At 42.9% G+C, this 19,052-nt stretch overlaps 1 protein-coding gene across 1 annotated transcript in view; it reads right to left on the bottom strand.

Moving 5' to 3' along the window:
- The window catches only part of PARD3B (par-3 family cell polarity regulator beta), a 1,162,664-nt gene that overhangs the window by 201,711 nt on the left and 941,901 nt on the right, over positions 1–19,052 (bottom strand). The window contains exon 19 of the mRNA XM_075530369.1: positions 15,106–15,216. Coding sequence (XP_075386484.1) covers positions 15,106–15,216 — 111 coding nt within the window. The remainder of the gene's footprint in view (positions 1–15,105; positions 15,217–19,052) is intronic.

A 19,052-nucleotide genomic window follows, 5' to 3' on the forward strand; every position in this document is an offset into this window, starting at 1 on the left:
GTCTCATATATGCGGACAGGTCTCCTTTCTCTAGACCAGTCCTTCTCAACTCTCCCAATGCCGTGACCCTTTAATGCAGTTCCTTGGGTGGTGACGACCACCCAGCCATAAAATTATTTTCGTTGCTACTTCATAACTGCAATTTTGCTACTGTCATGAATCGGGCAACCCCTGTGAAAGGGTCGTTGAACCCACAAAGGGGTCGTGACCCACAGTTTGAGAACCACTGCTCTAAACCACTGCTCCAGCTTTGCAAAGCACTGATTTAGCTTATTCTGCTTCTTAGCACCATTCTAGCAATTATTCACTTGAAAATCAAGATTAGAATCATTCATCCTCATTTATTCATCCGTTATACAATAACTATTTTTTTTAGTATCTTCTCTCTGAAATGTAATACATTAGATGATTGGAGAACAAGAAAAAAGATTACAAAGTAGTTTCACCCCAAGGAAAATGCAAGTTGTACGAGAGAGAAGGCGTGTTTGTTTTCAGAAACATCCCCAGTGCAATGTAGTACTAACAACAGCAATCAAAACAACATACGTCTACCCTGTGCACCATGCTTGGTATCCAGATGTGGATTTGATTAGCTTGTGTGCTTCCTTCATGTGGACTTTGCTGATGACTCATTTACATGGCTGCTTGTTTGAAGATAAGCCTTTAAGACCCTGATAGCAACCATTCCTCCCAGGCTATTAGATATTTCACCTTCTGTGAATCTCATAGGACTCTGAAGGCCAGGCAGTCCTTTGCCTCGTTTCTGTTTCCATAGGTAATCAAATTAAGGCTTAGAAGACGAAAAACAATGACAAAACCCACTGCGAGGGAATTGATTGCAACTCATAGTGATCCTATAAGTAGAAATGCTCCCTAAGGTTTCCAACACTGGAGATCAACGTGGGCACTGTGGTGACGTCACATGTGGCTCTTCTAGCTGTACACTCCGCTTTGTGGTCTGGTGAAAATTCAAGCCCCTCTGCCTGTGGCTGGACCTCTGTTGGCATTCTGGTTCTGATTGGGCTGCAATCCTCAAGGTCTGCAGATTGAAACCAGGAGGCGCTCCTCGGAGAAAGTTGGGACTTTCTACTCCCATAAGGAGTTACAGTCTTGGAAACCCACTGTATGCCTGTGATTTTAATCCCCTTTGGATGGCGTTCTCTGTTATGCTAATTGACCCATAAGGTGGGATGTAGTCTGAGTCTGCACTGCGCTGGCGGATGTGAACCAGGTCACCACCCTTTGTGTCCTCGGAGACATGGGAGCTATGAGACAAAAAGCACACCTCCGTCCAAGCCACTCCTCTGTGTAGGAAAGCCATCACAGAAGCAAGGAGAGAACACAGTCCCAGGACCATCGCTGAAGAACCATTGCCAGCAGAGAACATCTGAAGATCCCTCTCAGCAGAGGTTGAGACCAGAGGCACCAGAGACCATGCGATAGAGTAAAGGCAGAGTAGAGGGGCTTTGTCCCTGAGCCATGAGATTATGAGACTGTGGAGCAGAGCAGCTAAGCGTCCTGACACATGAACCATGTGGGTGACAAGCAAAGAACAAGAAAGGAGACTTGCCTGCTGGCTGAGGAGCAGTGATGCCATGGACAGTATCCTTACTGTTTAGTGATCCTGACTTGTTAACTTTCCTTATAAATCCCCTTAGTTGTGGGGTTTCTCTGTGATTGGTGTGGCCATTGCAAAGAATTATCAAATGCAGCAGAAAAGTCAAGTATCCAGGGAGGAATGGTTGGTGTCAGGGTCTTAGAGGATTATCTTCAAATAAGCAGTCCTCTAAGTGCCACATCAACTACGTTGAGATGAAAGTAGCGCCCCAGCCCATGTGATCTGAGGATTGCAAACAATAAAATCCAAATCTGGAGGAGGCAAAGGTCTCAGAATTTAAATTCTGAACATCCAGTTTCCAGAAGGCTATGGATGACAGTGGAAGCCCCAATTCTATTTTCAGGGTCCCCACATGGATTAAGCCTCCAGTGGATCCCTCTGACCATGGTCTCGGGACGTGAACAGCCTTGCTACTAGACAGAGAGCCCTGTAAGGGTGATTGTGGCAACTGTAGTTAGGTTAACATGTAACACCTGACCATTCGATCTCCTTTTGACTCATGTGAACGTTGTTTCAGCTTAAATGTTTTCTAATGTTTTTTGATTGAAACTTTTCTCTGTTTTGTTTTGTCATTGTTGGGGTTTTTTGTTGTTGTTTCTCAGTTTTGTTTTTGGTATTTTATTTTTTGTCTAGGAAACCCAAGATAGGAAATCGACAGAGACAGTGACTGTATTTATTAATCATTACCCAGGGGCCTGGCAGGGGAAGTTAGGGTGAGATGGGGCGCTGACAATGATGAGAGCAAGATAGAAGAAAATGTTCTGAAATTTATTGCAATAATTCTTAATATGACTGAGCTATTAATTTGCATGATGCGTAACTTATATGCTAATAAAACACTTAAAATAAAGAATAGGGTAAAGAAGTATGAAGGGTGCAGGCAAGTCTGACCTCTGCCTTATGACAACTGCCATTAGGTTTGCATGGAGCTGGATTGAGTCTCCTCCTCCCCTTGTATAGCCAGAGCAGGAGAAGCAGAAAGCTTTGTCTTTCTCCTGGGGAGCAGCTACTGGGCTTGAACCACTAATCTTGTGAATAGCAGGCTAGGCTTAACCCACTGTGGCACCAAGGTTCAGGTTGAACAAACCTTGAAAGCTCACAGTTAGTAAAAGCTAGTCAGGCTTCAAATCCAGCAATACTTCATTTGAATGCTCATGCTCTTTCGATAATAAACCCTGTCTCTAAGTTTACCAGTATTGATCACACATATGATCAGCTCTGTCCTGAATGGGTCACCTCAGTGTCTCATTGAATCATGGCACCATGATTCCACGATACTGTATATCCACTTTGGAGTTGAAGAATTTGAAGGTTAGTAAAATTAAGTAACTTGACCCAGGTAATCTAACCAAGGTATTTAGGGGAAAGTATGATGGAAGAGGGGCGAATTCACTGGTTTAGTTTCATGAAGCAAGATCAGGGATTTCAAGGCAGAGAAAATTGCCCCCAGGAACCTGGAGAGAGCTATTGTAATCTCAAAAAGCATAAATATTCCAGATTGGCTTAGATATACAAATTATATTGGGCAGGTGGGGAAATGAACACCACAAGGTTAAACTGTCATCAGATACATCCCACTACAGAGTTAGGATTGTAGGAGCTGCCTGTGGAACCACTGAAAGTTCTGCAGAGAAAAATGACCCATCGAAACTATTATTACTAACCCACTCATCTCAAACCCATCATTTCAACACGATTTAATATATTTTTTATTTTCAAAATCCTCCCCAAAACATGTACACTTACAGGTTCCATCTCAACAGCAAATTGCCATTTTGTTTTGAAGGAGTTTGGGGCTTTGTGCCCATTTTCACTAATCCCTTGGAAAGGCTGATTGTCTAGGCCCTGGCCTAATGCTCGGCAACCACTTGAACTGTCCAGGCTGCAATCAAAGGAGACAAAAACAGAAGAAGGCATTTGAGGGTGAGAAAAGGGTCAGGCTCTCTTGGACACCAAATGCAGTCAATTCAGATAGGCTGGAAGTCATTAAGTCACTGTGGCAAGGCAGGCAGAGGTGCCCCGGTGGCACTGCCCAGTAAGAGTTGGATGGCTGAGCACAAGGATGGTGGTTCAAGTCCACCAGCTTCTCTGTGAGTAAAAACAGTTTGTCTGCTCCCCTAAAGACTGAAAGCCGAGGAAAACTAACACACAGAGTAACTCTGAGTTGATTTGATGGTAAAGGAGGACTGGGAGTTGGTGGAGAAGACCAAAAAAAAAAAAGAAAAAGACACTTTATTATGTTTCGCCAAAAGACTACAGCAAAATATTAGCAAACCAGAGTTATCCCTATGTGTCATCTCTACATATGATAGCAATGCAAATATGAAAATGTGGTTAATTTCATGACCGTATCAATAAGCGTTTTCTGTGGTGACACAAAACCCACGGACGTGGAGACGTGACAGTAAGAACCCAGTGACATTTGTACTCCCCCACCCTGATGTTCGCCCACGGCTGCCAAGCGTCGGCTTGCTGTAGTCAGCGCTCCGGCTCCGCGCTGCCAGCTCATGACTTCCAACTAGCGATCAATAAAAAATGAGGGGAAGCTTCTTGAATGGAAATATCTGGCACGACTCCCGGATAGGCGAAGTCTGCATTCCAGTTGGCTTTCTTCTTCATGACACGATCCAACTCAGCAACTTCCACAGATGGTGAGCCTCGGTGTATCGAGGCTCCCAAGAGCGTGACTGGGTGATCTGGGGTCCAGAATATCCCCAACGGATCAGAAAATAACAATGCCAACGTGAACCAAGTGTTTGTTTCATAAATAATGCTTTTAATTGGACAAGAGAAAAAATCTCGATTCCCATATAACAGAAGGAAAATCGGAGCCCAGAAGCCATTAGGTAACTTTCCCGGACAAGAGTACACGGTACAGTGTCCACCTTAGTACAGAGTCTTGTTGACTGACCCCTACTGCACATCAACTTTCCCCTTCATTTCATGGTCTCCCGTAGGCTACAACCTAGACCAGTTGGTCCTTAATATGGTTACAAATAATAATCACTTGGAAAATTATTTCAAAATATATATCCTTAGGTCCAACTAGAGATACACTCAATTTTATAGTAAATTTCTATCACTGTACAAACTCTTTTTTTAATCGGGGTTCTCCATTTCAAGGCAACCAACATTTGGGATTGGATAATTACTTGCTGTGGAGAACTGTCCTGTGTACTGCAAGATATTTATCAACATCCTTGTTCCCTACCTACTGGATGCCACTAGCCCTGGCCAGTCAACCCTCTCATCCCTCTGTGCACACCAAGAATGTCTTCGACACTGTCAAATGCTACCTAGGAACAAAATGTTCCTGGACAAGAACCACAGATCTGGGAAATTTGGGAAAAGCATTATCAAAGATTGTGGTGGTAAATTATTGGTCAGGTTATAATTTCTAGATAAAGGCCTGACGACACAAAAAAGCAGGCTCTGAAAGACAATAGATGGAACATCCTTTCAACTTGCAGACTCTGCTGGCCTGTGTGCACAATAGCGCACTTTGGCCTGTAGAGTGGATCTGTGTGGCCATGGAAGCTCTCCAAATCAGGATAGAATACGGCATGTCTCCAGAGAAGAAAGGAAGGTGAGGGGCTTTAGATATTCTAGAAAATATCCTTTGATTCATGTAAATTTGATTTGTCCATCTTTCTCAAATTACTCTACTAGAACCCAAGGCGAGCCCACAGTAAACATTTCTTGTTATTGTAATTTTTTAAAAACAATTTTGTTGGGAAGTTGGCAGTTAAAAAGCATTTCACCAGAACAAAATGGATAAACTTGAGGCTGTGAACTAGTAGTATTACCATTTCATGGATCAAAAACAAAATGAAGGATGTAAGAATACTTCCCCAAATACGGTCTCTCTAAAGCCAGGAGGCCCAATGACAGAATGGATGGATATTCAACTCTCATCTCTGAATGGCATTCCTCAAAGGGCTTTGTACCTGGTTAAAGTCACCAAAACTTTCACAGGACATGCCTTCTGGAACTCTGTCACTGCCCTTCCTAATCTCCCTTAAACCAAATACATCTGCATTTACGACTGGCATACTATCTACGGAATGAGCAAACTTTAACGATTACACTGAGTATATATGTATGTATGTGTGTGCCAATTTATATAATATGGGTGTAGTAAAAACAAATACTCAGGATCAGAAATTAGAGCTGCTACATCTCTTCATCAGATCATACATTCTAGATACTTCTGGGGACTCCGTCCAGGATTATTCCTTTGGGGGATGCATTTCAACAGCATTGCAACAGCAAACAATGTTATACGTCACGCCAAGGTATTCGAATCTAAGTGCATCCCTTTAAAACACTGTCTTTTCTTAAAAAAAAAAAAGAGCTGGGGTGCTTTAATAATCTTAGAAGTTTGTCTAAATGACTGTTGGAAAGCATGCCAGTCAAGTGATTCATTTTATGTATTCATCCCACTCAGCTGACAAGTAGTTGCTAATACAGCACTTCTAATATTGATTCAAGTTCCATAAAAGGATTGGGCTCATAAAAATGCTGGCATAGCATTAGGATGTAGGTGTTCCCATCTCTTGTCTACAGGAATGCAGGAAGGTGCCACACTTTGCTGGTGACCGCAAGCATTTCGGAGAAGATGGCTGCTACAGAGATCAAACAAATGCACATATATTAAAGCCACTGGCATCCCTCTGCAGCTCACTCGTTCACCCCTTTGGAAGAGAAGGGTGTCTTGGAAGATGCTCCCTGTACAGGAGACTGGCAGGTGCAGAGTCATGGTGCCGTCTAATTTTCTTTCTTCCTCTCTCATAGTTCCCCCTCTTTAATTCTTATCTGGGGGGCAAAGCGGTTCCGTTGCCCTAAGGCAGCATCCTCAGTAATCACCGGGATGCAGCGCATCCCAGGTCTTTCGCTGAGACGCTCTCTACTATGAAACCCAGAAATCTGATTAGCCTCCTTCCATCAGCAGAAAACGAGAATAGGGCCATGTCCTGAGAAACACCATCTTGTAATATTTTTCATAACTTCCATGAAGTGATGATCTAATAAGAATCTAAAAGTAATTAACTGGATCTCTTTTAGCCAACCAGAGCCTTATTCAAACACATTTTTATCAAGATTCTAAGGGAGCCATAAATTTGGGGCATTTTGAAAAACTGGGATATAATCCAGTCCATGATCTGATCAGGGTTCAGTGCTAATAATAAATGGGGACTATTAAAACTGGGAATTATTCCAACATTTTATTTTGCCCAAACCACAGGACCTAGCAAATTCTACTGCAAAAGACAGGGATATTCAGCAATGAGTGAAGCCATGCTGAATTAATCACTTGTATACAATCATGCCAAAACATGAGTGTTTTCAACAGTTTAAGTAGTGCCAAAGTTTAAGTTCAGTAAATAATTAATTATTGAGAGTCACTTGGCAAATTAAAGTAATTAACCTTCTGGTTTCTTTAATAAAACACACACTCTTTTTAAGATATGTTAACAACAAAATTCTACCCATTCAGTTGTTGCTTTATGCGTTTAGGAGGATGATACGGATGTAGGTTACAACTAAAATGTTAATTCAGAATGAAAACATTCCTTCTCCTTCTTAGGATGCAATAAAGATCTTCATTTTTTAGTATGAACAAATGTTGGATAAACTCTAGCCTTATTCTGGTTTTCATTTCAATTTCCAGTAACATAAAAATTCTCCATAATTAAATAAAACGCTGAGAGGCTGGGAATAGATTTTCACCCACTTGTAGTCTCCAACCATAAATGGTTTCTGAATGTTTTTATTTCTCTAAGATGCATTTCGTTTATGTGGGGAACTTGCAGCTGCATAATTAAATCTCAGTTTGCCAAATATCAAAAACACATGTATTGATTTAAACGAAGGGAACAGGCCACAAGCCGTGCAGCTGATAAGACGGTGCGGGGCCTCTGCAGTTCTTGGAAGGTTTCCGAAGAGCAAGGAAAACGAAGAACCTTGAATTCAGACACTGAAACCGATTAACTTCCTTAAATCTTAGTTTCACTCTCACTTCAGCATTCTGTTCAGGCCAGTTGTTGAAAACAAGAGCCATATGTTTCCATCCTTCTCCGTGCTGAAGCTGGAGTGGCTGCCTCTCCCCTCAGCTGCACCAACGCCATCCAGTGCTCCTGTGTCCCACGAAACTCCTGGGGCCCATGAAACTCTGCAAGGTCAATGCTTCCTCCATGCAGGACATGGGCTCCCCTGGCCCACGTCCAGTCTAACATGGGAAAAGAGCAGCTAGGAGAGCTTGGAGTGCATCATTAATGTGTTAAAAAAATTTCCCCTATTTTAGTCAAATGTTTCATTTACTGAATTTTCATTTCAGGGACTTCAGGTGCAAATGTTTAAGTCAGTGGTTCTCAACCTTGCTCGTGCTGCGACCCTTTAAGAGAGTTCCTAATGCTGTGACTCCCCCACCCCCCAACCCTAACATTATTTTCGTTGGGACTTCATCACTGTCATTTTGCTACTGTGATGAGTCGGACGACCCCTTTGGGGGTCGAGAAGCGCTGGTTGAAGTGCTCATCTCACCACTAGGAGCGATTTGAAAGAAAAACCTGGCACCTTGTTTCGTAGCCGTGAAACCCCCAAGGAGTTGCTCTGCTTGGCCACTTGTGGGGTCACAGTCGATCAGAACGCCCCCCCCCCCCACCGAGTAACTGGTTTTTACTGAGGACTTTGATAGAGACAGTGTTTGCTGACAATGGAGATTTTTCCTCCCAGATAAAACAAACAAACAAACAAACCTAAGTAAATGGGAGGGACATACTGTTTTTAAGCCAATCTCTACCGGATTCTTGTGACGGTATTAAATATGTAAGCACAACATTCATATAAGTAGGTTCTCTATAGTTTTAAGAACTTGCTAGTTTCATACTTTGTGTAGTTTTATAAACTTAAGTGAAACTTTTAGAATAAAAAATATGTTCATTGACTTATTAAGACAATCTCTTGTTTTCAGTTCATTATATTAATTTTTATATTCTGTTTGGAAAATGCTAAGTTAATTTAGCTTGATAAAATATTCTAGGAAAAATAATGTTTGGATATAATATTGGGTTCATCCTTTAGTAAAGACAAATAGAACTTTGGAACCTGTTATGGTCCATCTCACTGAAGTATGAAAAAATGAGTTATTTAAAGCAGGGCTTCACTGAAATGAACCATTTGGCTTCTATCAAGAGGCAGATGCCATCACCAGCTCAGAAAATCAAATACAAGACTTGGGCTTGTAGTCTTAGATAAGAAAGGTGCATACACTACCATGAATCAAAGTCATGGCAAGTTCATGAAAGACCAAAACCCAACTCAAACCCATTGCCATCAAATCAATGCCAACTCACAGACTCTATAAGACAGTGCAGACCTGCCCCACTGAGTTTCACAGACTGGAACTCTACTGGAGTGGGAAGCACTGTCTTTCTCCCGTGAAGCAGTTAGTAGTTTGGAACTGCTGACCTTGCAGTTAGCAGCCCAACGTGTAAGCACTATAGCACAGAAGTTGCTTCTATTTTACTCACTTATATGTGGCCACAAAGAACAATGCTTATCACCTGGACTTCCAAAAGAACATGAATGCTCCTTACAAATGCGGATGGACACTTTCACTTGATTGCTTTGGGCACATCCCTAGTCCCTAGATAAAGACAACTTCATAGGTAGAGAGTCACGGAGAAAGAGGGAAACTCAATGAGATGGACTGACACAACAGCCATGACAATGGACTAGTTTCTATAATAACTTATTTGAATATATAAATAGGCATAATTAAGACAATGAAGATAATGTGGCAATAATTAAGGGATTATATTCACAGGCTAGGAGGATAATTTAGGCAGCCTCTTTTTAGATCTATCCAGTGTCAACAAACTCAGTGCTTCCCAAGCCCTCTCATGGTTGGGCTATTTTCTCTTCCGTTAAGCTGAAAACTGCCTCTCTTGAAAGAAAGCCTCATTACTGTCTTCAGAAGGTAAATGAATGAATGGGATAGTAGAACAGAACAAAATGGACACTATAATACAAAGTGAATCCCTCTTCTACGTAAGAAAACTTCAAGAATCAGAAGTCAGTTAAGTCTTGACTCTCCCAGCTATGTATCTCAGGTTCTTCAACATTGTTCTTAGGACATGGATTTAGTGCCCCCATTAATGGTGTGGGAGACAGGCACAGGATATTCCAGGTGTGATGTGAGCAGTTTAAAACAGGAATTATGGTTTCCTCCCTTGTCTTGCACATGCATTTACAATAATGTAGCCTAGGATGGAATTAAGTTTTTGGCAGGCACATCCCTCATGTTGACTCATGCTAGACTTACCCTCAACCAAAACCATCAGGCAAATTTTCATATATTTGGTATTAAGTCAAACCTTCCATATCCTGTGTTTGTACAGTTCATTTTTGGACCCCAAAGTAAGACTTTACGTTTGTTCCTATTAAGTTTCTTTCTGTTTGAGTTAGCTCATAGTTCCAGAAGATCCTGTCAGTAGACGTCTTATCAACCCCTGCGGCTTCTTGGCATTCACAGTCTGATCAACAGGTCACCATCACTGACAGACATGTTGAGCAGGCCAGGCTTAAAAGTTCTGTTTTTACTTTTGAGAAAAACTTTTTTCTCATAAGCTTATATGGATGGAATATTAATCTGCAATTTTGGGGTGCAGTTTTTCAAATAGTTAAAACTCTTTTAGTTATGTCATCTGGTATATATTTCTGTACTTCATGCACAGAAAACTACGAGACAATGCAATTCTGATGGTGAGGAATCTAGCAACAGGAACATAGCTTCTCACCCTCTGACTTGCTGCCATGTGGGGTTAGATCATTTGATGCGGGGGAGGAGAGGGCTAGCCTGCACCCCTGAAGTTGTTTTCTAGCACCCCTAGCTTCTCCCAATGCACAAAAACACACAAAAAAGAAACTCACTGCCATCAAGTCAATGCAGACTCATAGCTACCCTATAGGACAGGGTAAAAGGACTCTTGTAGGTTTCGGAAACGGAAACTCTTTATGGGAGTAGAAAGCCCACCCTTCTCCCCAGGAGCAGTTGGTGGTTTTGAACTGCTGACTATATGGTTAGCATCCCAACACATAACAAATTAGGGGTCCTTCACCCCTAATGGTAACAACGCAAACATCTCCAGCTCTACCCAAATGTCCCCTAGGACTGAGACAAAATTCGCCCCACTAAGAATAACTATCTTGGGTGATACAACATTTTCCCAACTTAAGTTAGTCACGCCATCTTTCTTACACGTTTCCTGACTGGCTACGAACACAGCAGTCTGATACAGCACTAGCAGAACCCCATACCCGAGGCTCAATGGCGAGTGATATAAAAGGCATATCAAAGTCGTAAGGATCAAAATGCAGCAGACAAGGAGGAGTAATGGAACCCTAAACGCTGGAGTGTGCGGCGCACTAATCTAGAGTAAAACACAAGAAAATAGAACCTTCAATAGGGAATTCTCTGATTTCTGAGGGAGCAATCTGCAAAGCTCTCTGTACCTAGATACTCAACATACCATTCTTTGGAAAAGTAAACACTGGAGACAAATGAACAACTGAAGAACCAAAGATGCATACTGTGAGATATATTGAGGTCACGGAATACTAGGCAGTCGTCAAAACTGGCATTGTAAAATCTTTACTGCTACCAGCAGTGTGCACAATACAGTGCTGTGCGAAGAGCAAGACACACCACGGCAGGGCCCCCATGCTGCTGCCAAAGGCTTTCCAGGTCCAGGACCTAAGGCAAGAAGCACCCTGGGAGCGCTGATGGGTTGTGGGAGGGTGATGTGCCATTTTAATGACCTCATTTAAACATTTTTAAGTTTGTAACATTTTAAAGACCTTGTATGTACTGCTTTTGTAATTTTTGTGGGATGTGTGTGGAGAGTCCGAAGGGGGCAAAGTCCCCCATTTCTTTATGTAAGTGAGAAACGGAGGTAAGATAATTCAGAAAGAGCACAGGAGGAAAATTGACCAAATTTGTAGACTAGTTTATCAGTCATCTTTAGGAAAAGAAAATGGTTTTCATTATTTAAAAAAAATGTATAATCGAATGTCTAATGTTTCATCCAATCGCCTCTCTCCAAATCAGGAGAGTCATCTTGAGCTTGCCTATTGAATAAAGACAGGCTTGTGGGTTTCGAAACCTACGGTTCTGATTCAGCAAGTCCCGTGTGAGTCTTTAAGAAGCTCCTCGCATGATTTATTCTGATGCATGTGGTCCGTGACCACAACTGGAGACAGGGCTCTGTACGAATTCATATGGTTTGACTGCGATGAACAGTATTGGATGTTGTCAGATGCCATCAAGTTGGTTACGACTCCCAGCGATGATTATTATTATTATTACTTTATATAGTTTCTTCCAGGTTAAAGATGGAAAAAAGTTGTACTGGTCCATAATGGGGTGTTGGTAAACTGGCTCTTTGAGGGAAAATCCTACTTAGTGCATTTGCCAAATTTTGTGCTATGAAGACTCTGATCATAGTCCATTCCAGAGTACAATGGGGTAACAACTGGCTCACAAGCTTCTTGAAAGTTCCTCTCTTGGTTCTTGTGAACTGGTAAGGGCTGGCTACAGCATGGTGCAGTATATAGTTTATTTAAGCGCTCTAACTCCTTCAAAGGAGAGCTATGTTAATGATAATTGATTCGAGAGCTATCACAATTAAGTTGGAAGAAGTAAGCAATAGAATGGCTTCAAACATCTTAAGAAAATATTTTAAAAATATAACAAGAAAAACAACAATTCCGTGAGCTTTTATATACTCTTTCTTATTTCATCCCGGATCCCTCCCGTGGACACATCAGGAAGACTGATTCACTTGCTGAGTTCTTTAGGAGATGCAAATTGGTTTCCTTTGGACGATGGTAAGCCAAGAAATGAGACTCCAGGGTTGGGCACCATGCCAGATGCTTAGCCTCCACCTCCAATTTCCATGGCCCTCAGCCCCTAAATTGTTGAAATGCCCCTGGTCATTAATTCTAGGGTACTCAATCATAAAATCAACTCCTCCAACTTCTTCCTGCCGCACACACGATTCAGACAATGCAGTCTCTAGGAAACCTGGATCAGATGTGTTTCATGTGTCTATGTGCGGGCAGTGCCCTGAGTGCAAGCTAAGAGTACATTTCTTTCAGTAGTTTGACCAGACATATTTTAAGAAAATTGGACCTGAAGCCGATGTAGCCAGCAGAGGCAAATTTACAGCCCAGCTTTTAAGCCCCAAACTCCCTCAGGCACCTTTTCCTAAAGGCAAAACCAGAAAGGAAATGAACTCTTGCTTAAAGACAAGCCACCTGATTTTATGGGTTATCAATTTTCTAGCTGGCACTCAGTTCCCCAGCACCGAAGAGGTATTTTTCTGCCTTCTTTCTTTAGTCCCCCTTCCATACCCCAGAAAGAAGTATTTTGAGCTGCAACAATGTGAAGCCCGCATCGGAGCCAACAGTTCCATTTCCTGAAGATGCGGCATGAGATGCAGTCAGGGCAGCAGCGACGACCCACGATGCAGGCTCACCACGCAGGGTCCTTGCCAACACATGCATTAAAATCAGAGCCTGAATTACAGTGTGCATTGCAGGATTACTGAATCTTCAGCTTGCGTGAAGAATGCATCTTTCTCGAATCTGGAAGGGGGCTCTGACAGGTGACTAGTCAACAAGACTGCAGATAGAGCACTTGGTCTCTTTGACCTGCTCCCCTGACCCTGGAGCTGAGCGTATCAAGCTCTCAACGATGGCAAAGGATGAAGCAGACTCTTTTCCTCACTGTTGATAACGTCAACCTTGTCAACGGGGATGGACTCTGAGAGAGGGGTCTGTGATGCAGCATTCTACAGATCAACTTGACTAGGCCACCATGCTCACTGTGACATAATTATGTTTCATTTTGTGATCCAATGTAAGGTAAGATCCCTTCTTGGAGTTCATGTTTTCTCAATCCTGTCTCTGACTTGTCATCGTCTCAACTCTGGGTAATGGGATGAGAGCCAGCAGCTCGCTGTCTGACCTGCTGATTGTGTGCTCATCAGCTCCTGCAACCAGTTAAGTCAGGGGGAGCCCCTAGCCTGATGTCTGCCGCTCAGAGTCTGAATTTGCCAGCCTCCACAACTGTGGGAGCAAACATAAACACACACACACGTGTATATGCATATATGTGTATTGATACACACAAGGAGACCTCCAAGAGTTCATGGGAAATGGAATGAAAAGAAAATGGAATTTCCCCACAAACCTTTTGAAGCCCCTAATTCTCTATATGTCTGTCGGTCAGTCGTTCTGCCTGCCCGTCTATACACTTCAATGGTTTTGCTCCTCTAGAGAACCCAGTTAAAGAGAGGGTCAATGTCTAGTGGGAGACACTATTGGGCTACAGTGTGCTAACAGATATAATGAATAAGTACCAAATATACTCGTGTGTGAGCTGAGTTTTTCAGCACATTCTTAATGCAGTTTCTGTGGTACAATGAGGCACCTCGGCTGATACTCGGGTTGGCTTACACTTGAGTATATACGGTATACAGTTTTCTTAGGACATACACTTGTGTATGGACATAAGCAATGGACTGGTTCCTTACAGACTACATGGTATCAGGGGATGAATACAGCTGAAGCATTTTTGATAAAGACAGGGTGATAAATACTTAAAATTTTATGCTAGTTTCATCAGAATCTCCATCCTTCCCCAAGCTTCATCTAGCTGTGAAGGGGAAGAATTTGCACGGAAAATCTGAATGTTCAATTACAAGCTTCAAAATCAGCCATTTCCACATTCAGTCAGGATAAGTGCCGGAGTTAACGTCAAAGATATGTGAAGGACCTCTTGTCCAAATGGGATATTAAGCTCCTCAAACGGGAGACTTCAGCCCTTGCACTCGGCCATTGCTCAGTAAATGAGACCGGCCCTCGAGCAGATGGGCTGTGTACTTTGTACTGTTCAGCTTGCCAATAACCTAGGAAAAGACTGGTTTAAAGAAGGAGAAAGAGGAGGAGAAGGAAGAGGAGGAGGAGGAGGAGGAGGAGAAAAGTACATGCCCTCCTCAAATGACAGTACCCACATGGAATTAGCAGGATCTAATGAAGGAGTCACACAACAGCACGCCAAAAATTAGGAACCGACGGTGGGAATGTGCTCATTGTAAACATCAATGTACAAACGACCTCTCTAGACCCAAACGGAAAAGCTCCCCATGAAAGCCACAGGGACAGTGCTCAGCACTGCGGTGGACATGAGGGGCAGCACGTGACGGGATTTTAAATACTGCCCGAAGAAAAACCTGACGCGAATTCTGTCTCAAACGAGAGTCGACATTCTCAGAGAGGGCGGGCTCCTTTGATATCAGGCGCCTCTCCTTCTATATCAGATGGCCTCTGTGCTTCTGAAGCGTCTCCAGTTGACGGTGGCAAGCCCGCGCGAGGCACAGCCCTGGGTGCACAGGAACAAGATGCTCAGCGGCGCGCCTCACCTCTCACGCTGGTCCTTCCTTCTCTCCAGCTCCTCCTCCCTCGGGCCGCCCTGCTTCGGAGGGCCTTTCTGCTCAGCCTTCCTGTCCTTGTCCTCTCGCTTCTTCCTAAATCTAGGGAAACAGAACGGAGAAGGTGGCTGTGAACAAACAGCTCTCTGCCATTGTGAGGTGAACTCCTGAGAACATCCGCCTTGATTCTGAGGAAGGACAGCATTAGGGAGTGTAAAATCAATCATGAGAACAGAAAAGTCATGTGCTACTACAGTCCCCTTCACTTTCCCCTGTTCCCATCCACCTGGGTATTTACTGGACAATAAGCACAGTGTCCTGTGGTTAAAATACTAATTATTTCTAACCAACAGAGACTAAAGTACTGGATGGTTATTCTCAACATATAACATGTCATCCATATATAACATAAAACCTGACCAGGCTCCTCTCTAGGTTTCCAAGCTCCAGGTGGCAGTGAAGTTTCAGATCGAAGTCACAGGGTTATCGAACGGTGGTGTGTTGGGGACTTTCGAGACTACCTAACCCAGTGTCCTTGTTTTCTAAGGGAAGAAGCAAAGCTCCTTGAGGGGGCCAAGTTTGCTCGAGACCAGCCAGCAGGTTTAGGGCAGGGCTGGGACCAAGCACTGTATGATCCCTAACACTGCTTTCTTCTAAACACACCACAGCCGCCCCCACCCCTCTCTTCGCCAGCTCAGTCTGATGTTAGGGCGCTGTGATCACTCCTCAGTGCCTGGCACAGAGTAACTGCTCTAAAAGACCCTGGGTTTCCTTCGCCCTTTTAGCGATATGAAAGCTACACAGTTGAAAAGAAATATAGGGGAGATTCAAGTATTACTATGAGATATTTTTAAATGACAGATATTTTTTCATTATATGCTTTTCTGAAAGAAATCTCTGGTCTTAGTACCAACAAATACAAAAGGAAAGGAAAGGACAGCTAAATGCTCTACAAATGTAATAGCTAGTGGAGGGGCAGGGGTAGAGGTGGGGAGGGGATCACTCAATTAGGCATATTCTTCAGTTAAGGTGAGTATTCTTGTCAAATCGATGGCAATCCCAATTATTCATTGTAACTTATCAAATAGTAGCAAATTTAAACAATGACACATATGCATGTGTAGGTCCATCTTTATCAATCATCTAGCTGTCATCTCACTTACTCCTGTCTGACAGTCTGTCATATGGGGTGGCATCTGTGCTGCTATCAAGCTATCAACTAGGACACAGTATGGTAAATACCAGCAGGGTCACCCATGGTTGGCAGGTTTCACTGGAACTTCAATACTAAGGCAGACTAGAGAGAAAAGCCTGGCAACTCTTGAAAATTAGCTGGTGGAAATCCTGCCGCTCACAACGAAATGTGGTCTGAGATCACGCTGGGAGACGAGCTCGCTAAGTGGGAAGGGCTCAATATTCACAGTGACTAAGACAACCGGCTCAGGGACACAATGACTGTGTGTGCTGTGTGATCCAGTTACAGGACATTCTGTTGTACACTGGAGTTCCCCGAGTCAGAGCCAACCCACCCCAAACAAAAATGACCGCAGCAACCTACAGACTGAGATGGATGTTGCACATTTACATGTGTGCATACTATATATATATATATACACACACACACACTATGTGCATATGCTGTACATACATGCACATACTGTGTACACATAGATCTGTATATATACATCGTATGCACACATACATACACTAACATAGGGAGATTTTTCAAATTACACTCACTCGGTTGACCTGGCTCACATATAACACAGAGAAGAGAACTTCTGTACACAGAAAAACTTGTACTAGATAAGCAACCAGACACACCCAAGAGTCACAAAATGAGCTCATGTGTCTGTCTTCTTCAGAATTCCATAAAACTCAGTATGTATTTGTTCCTCCCTGGATTGTGTTTCAGTCCAGACCTGGGATTGCTAGTCAAGTGGACACTCAGTTTTATAACTGGAAGATGTCACTGCTAAGAACCATATTCCTGTGGTTAATACAGTACAGAATGCATTCCTCCAGCCTCTCCTAGTGTGCACTCTTCTGAATATTTCTCAGAATTTCAATTAGCAACCTCTTCATTCTCTTCCTCGCCATTGCTATCCCTCCCCCTCCTTCCACTTCAACTGAAGTTCTTTGGGGGTGCCCACTCGAGCCTTAGAACCCCAACTGACCAACTATCAGCTGTGACTTTGTCTTCCCCAACCCATTTCTCTGTAGCTTCTATTTCTGCCTCTCTTTGTAAAAATGAATAGGAGAGAGAATGAAAATCACAGACAGAAATCTCAGAATATTACCTTGCAAATATAATTCAGATTTGTTCATGTATCTCCAAGCTCCATTTATCCTTCAAAGCAGGAGATATCTAAGTAATGTGTGTTTCCATGAACATATTTATAGCTTTTCAGAGACCCCCAAAGTCTTCCAGATCAACATTGCTTGAAATTTCTTTATGTGAGAAATTATTATCTTAGTATATTACATAAATACTTTTCCTTCAAATATCATTGAAGACAGTGCTATTCAGTAAGATTTTTCAAAATTGTGGACGTACAGTTAGAAATAATGGTTAAAAGGCTTAGAAATAATGAAGTCAGAAATGTTTCCAAAAGGTCTGTGCATAGTAGGCTTCTTGTTTCATTGATATCTTCTAAATTTGGAATTTTCTGAGCTGAAAACAGTCTTGTGCTTGAAGCGTAAAATTAACGCAACCTCTAGTAAGTCTTGGTCTTTATTATCACAGTCAATACATTATGCTTTCTCCTGGTGGCTAAGATATTTTAAAGGGTTTTCTTCTTAGCAAGAACTGTCGATAATGGCCAATTCAGCCTATGCCACAAATATGTATGCTGTTGCATGTATGTGTGTTGTTGCACATGTGTTGTATGTATGTGTGCCATCATGTTGGTCCTGAGTCCTCTACAACAGAATGAAACACTGCCTGGCCCTGCACCATCCTCACAGTCAGTCCTATGTTTGAGTTGCAGCAACCATGTTGATCATCTAATTGAGGGTCTTCATTCTCCCTGACCCAGCTGCCAGATAGGTTACACAGTGTGAGAAAAAGGTGAGGATTATTGTTTTTTAATTCCTATAAAGATTTATGGCCTCAGAAACCCAGAGGCAGTTCTACTCTGTCCTGTAGGGTTGCTATGTTGTAGTGTGCCCTTGAGTTGGTTCCCACTCATAGTGACCCGATGAGCAACAGAGAAAAACACTGCGTGGTCCTGCGTCCTCCTCAAAATTAACGGCTCCTATGCCTGAGCCCACTGTTGCAGCCACAGTGTCCATCCCTCTTGTTGAGGCCCTCCTCTCTCTCTCGCTGCTGCTCCACTTCACCAAGCATGATGTCCTTCTCCAGGAAATGGTCTCCCCTGATAATATGTCCAAAGTATGTAAGGTGAAGTCTTGCCATCCTTGTCTCTCTGGAGCACCCTGACTGCAATTCTTCCAAGACAGATGGGTTTGCCCTTTTGGCAGTCCATGGCACGTTCAACATTCCGCTCCAGCATCACAATTCAAATGCATGGATTCTCTTTTGAGCACCCAACTTTCACATGCGTACGAGGCAACTGGAAATAAACTCAGTCAGCAGTTTGAACATACTGCTTGCTTTGTGGGAGACATATGAGACTATCTGCTCCTATTAATTCTCAGAAACTCAAAGAGACGGTTCAACTGTCCATGAGGTCTCTGGACTCCATATCAACTCAATGGCAGCTGGCTTGGAATACTATACCCAGCACAATAGCCTTGTCCAGGGACTGATCTCTCTGGATGATATGTCCAAAGTTTTGCCATGCTTACTTCTCATGAAGATTCCAGCTGTACCTCCACCACAAGTTTGTTTTTACTTCTAGCATTCCCTCAAAACTACTCACTGCCATCAAGTCAGTGCTTACTCATAACTACACTCTAGGACCGGATCCAACTGC

This window comes from Tenrec ecaudatus, chromosome 13 (assembly GCF_050624435.1).
Source record: "Tenrec ecaudatus isolate mTenEca1 chromosome 13, mTenEca1.hap1, whole genome shotgun sequence".
In the NCBI taxonomy this organism is placed as follows: Eukaryota; Metazoa; Chordata; class Mammalia; order Afrosoricida; family Tenrecidae; genus Tenrec; species Tenrec ecaudatus.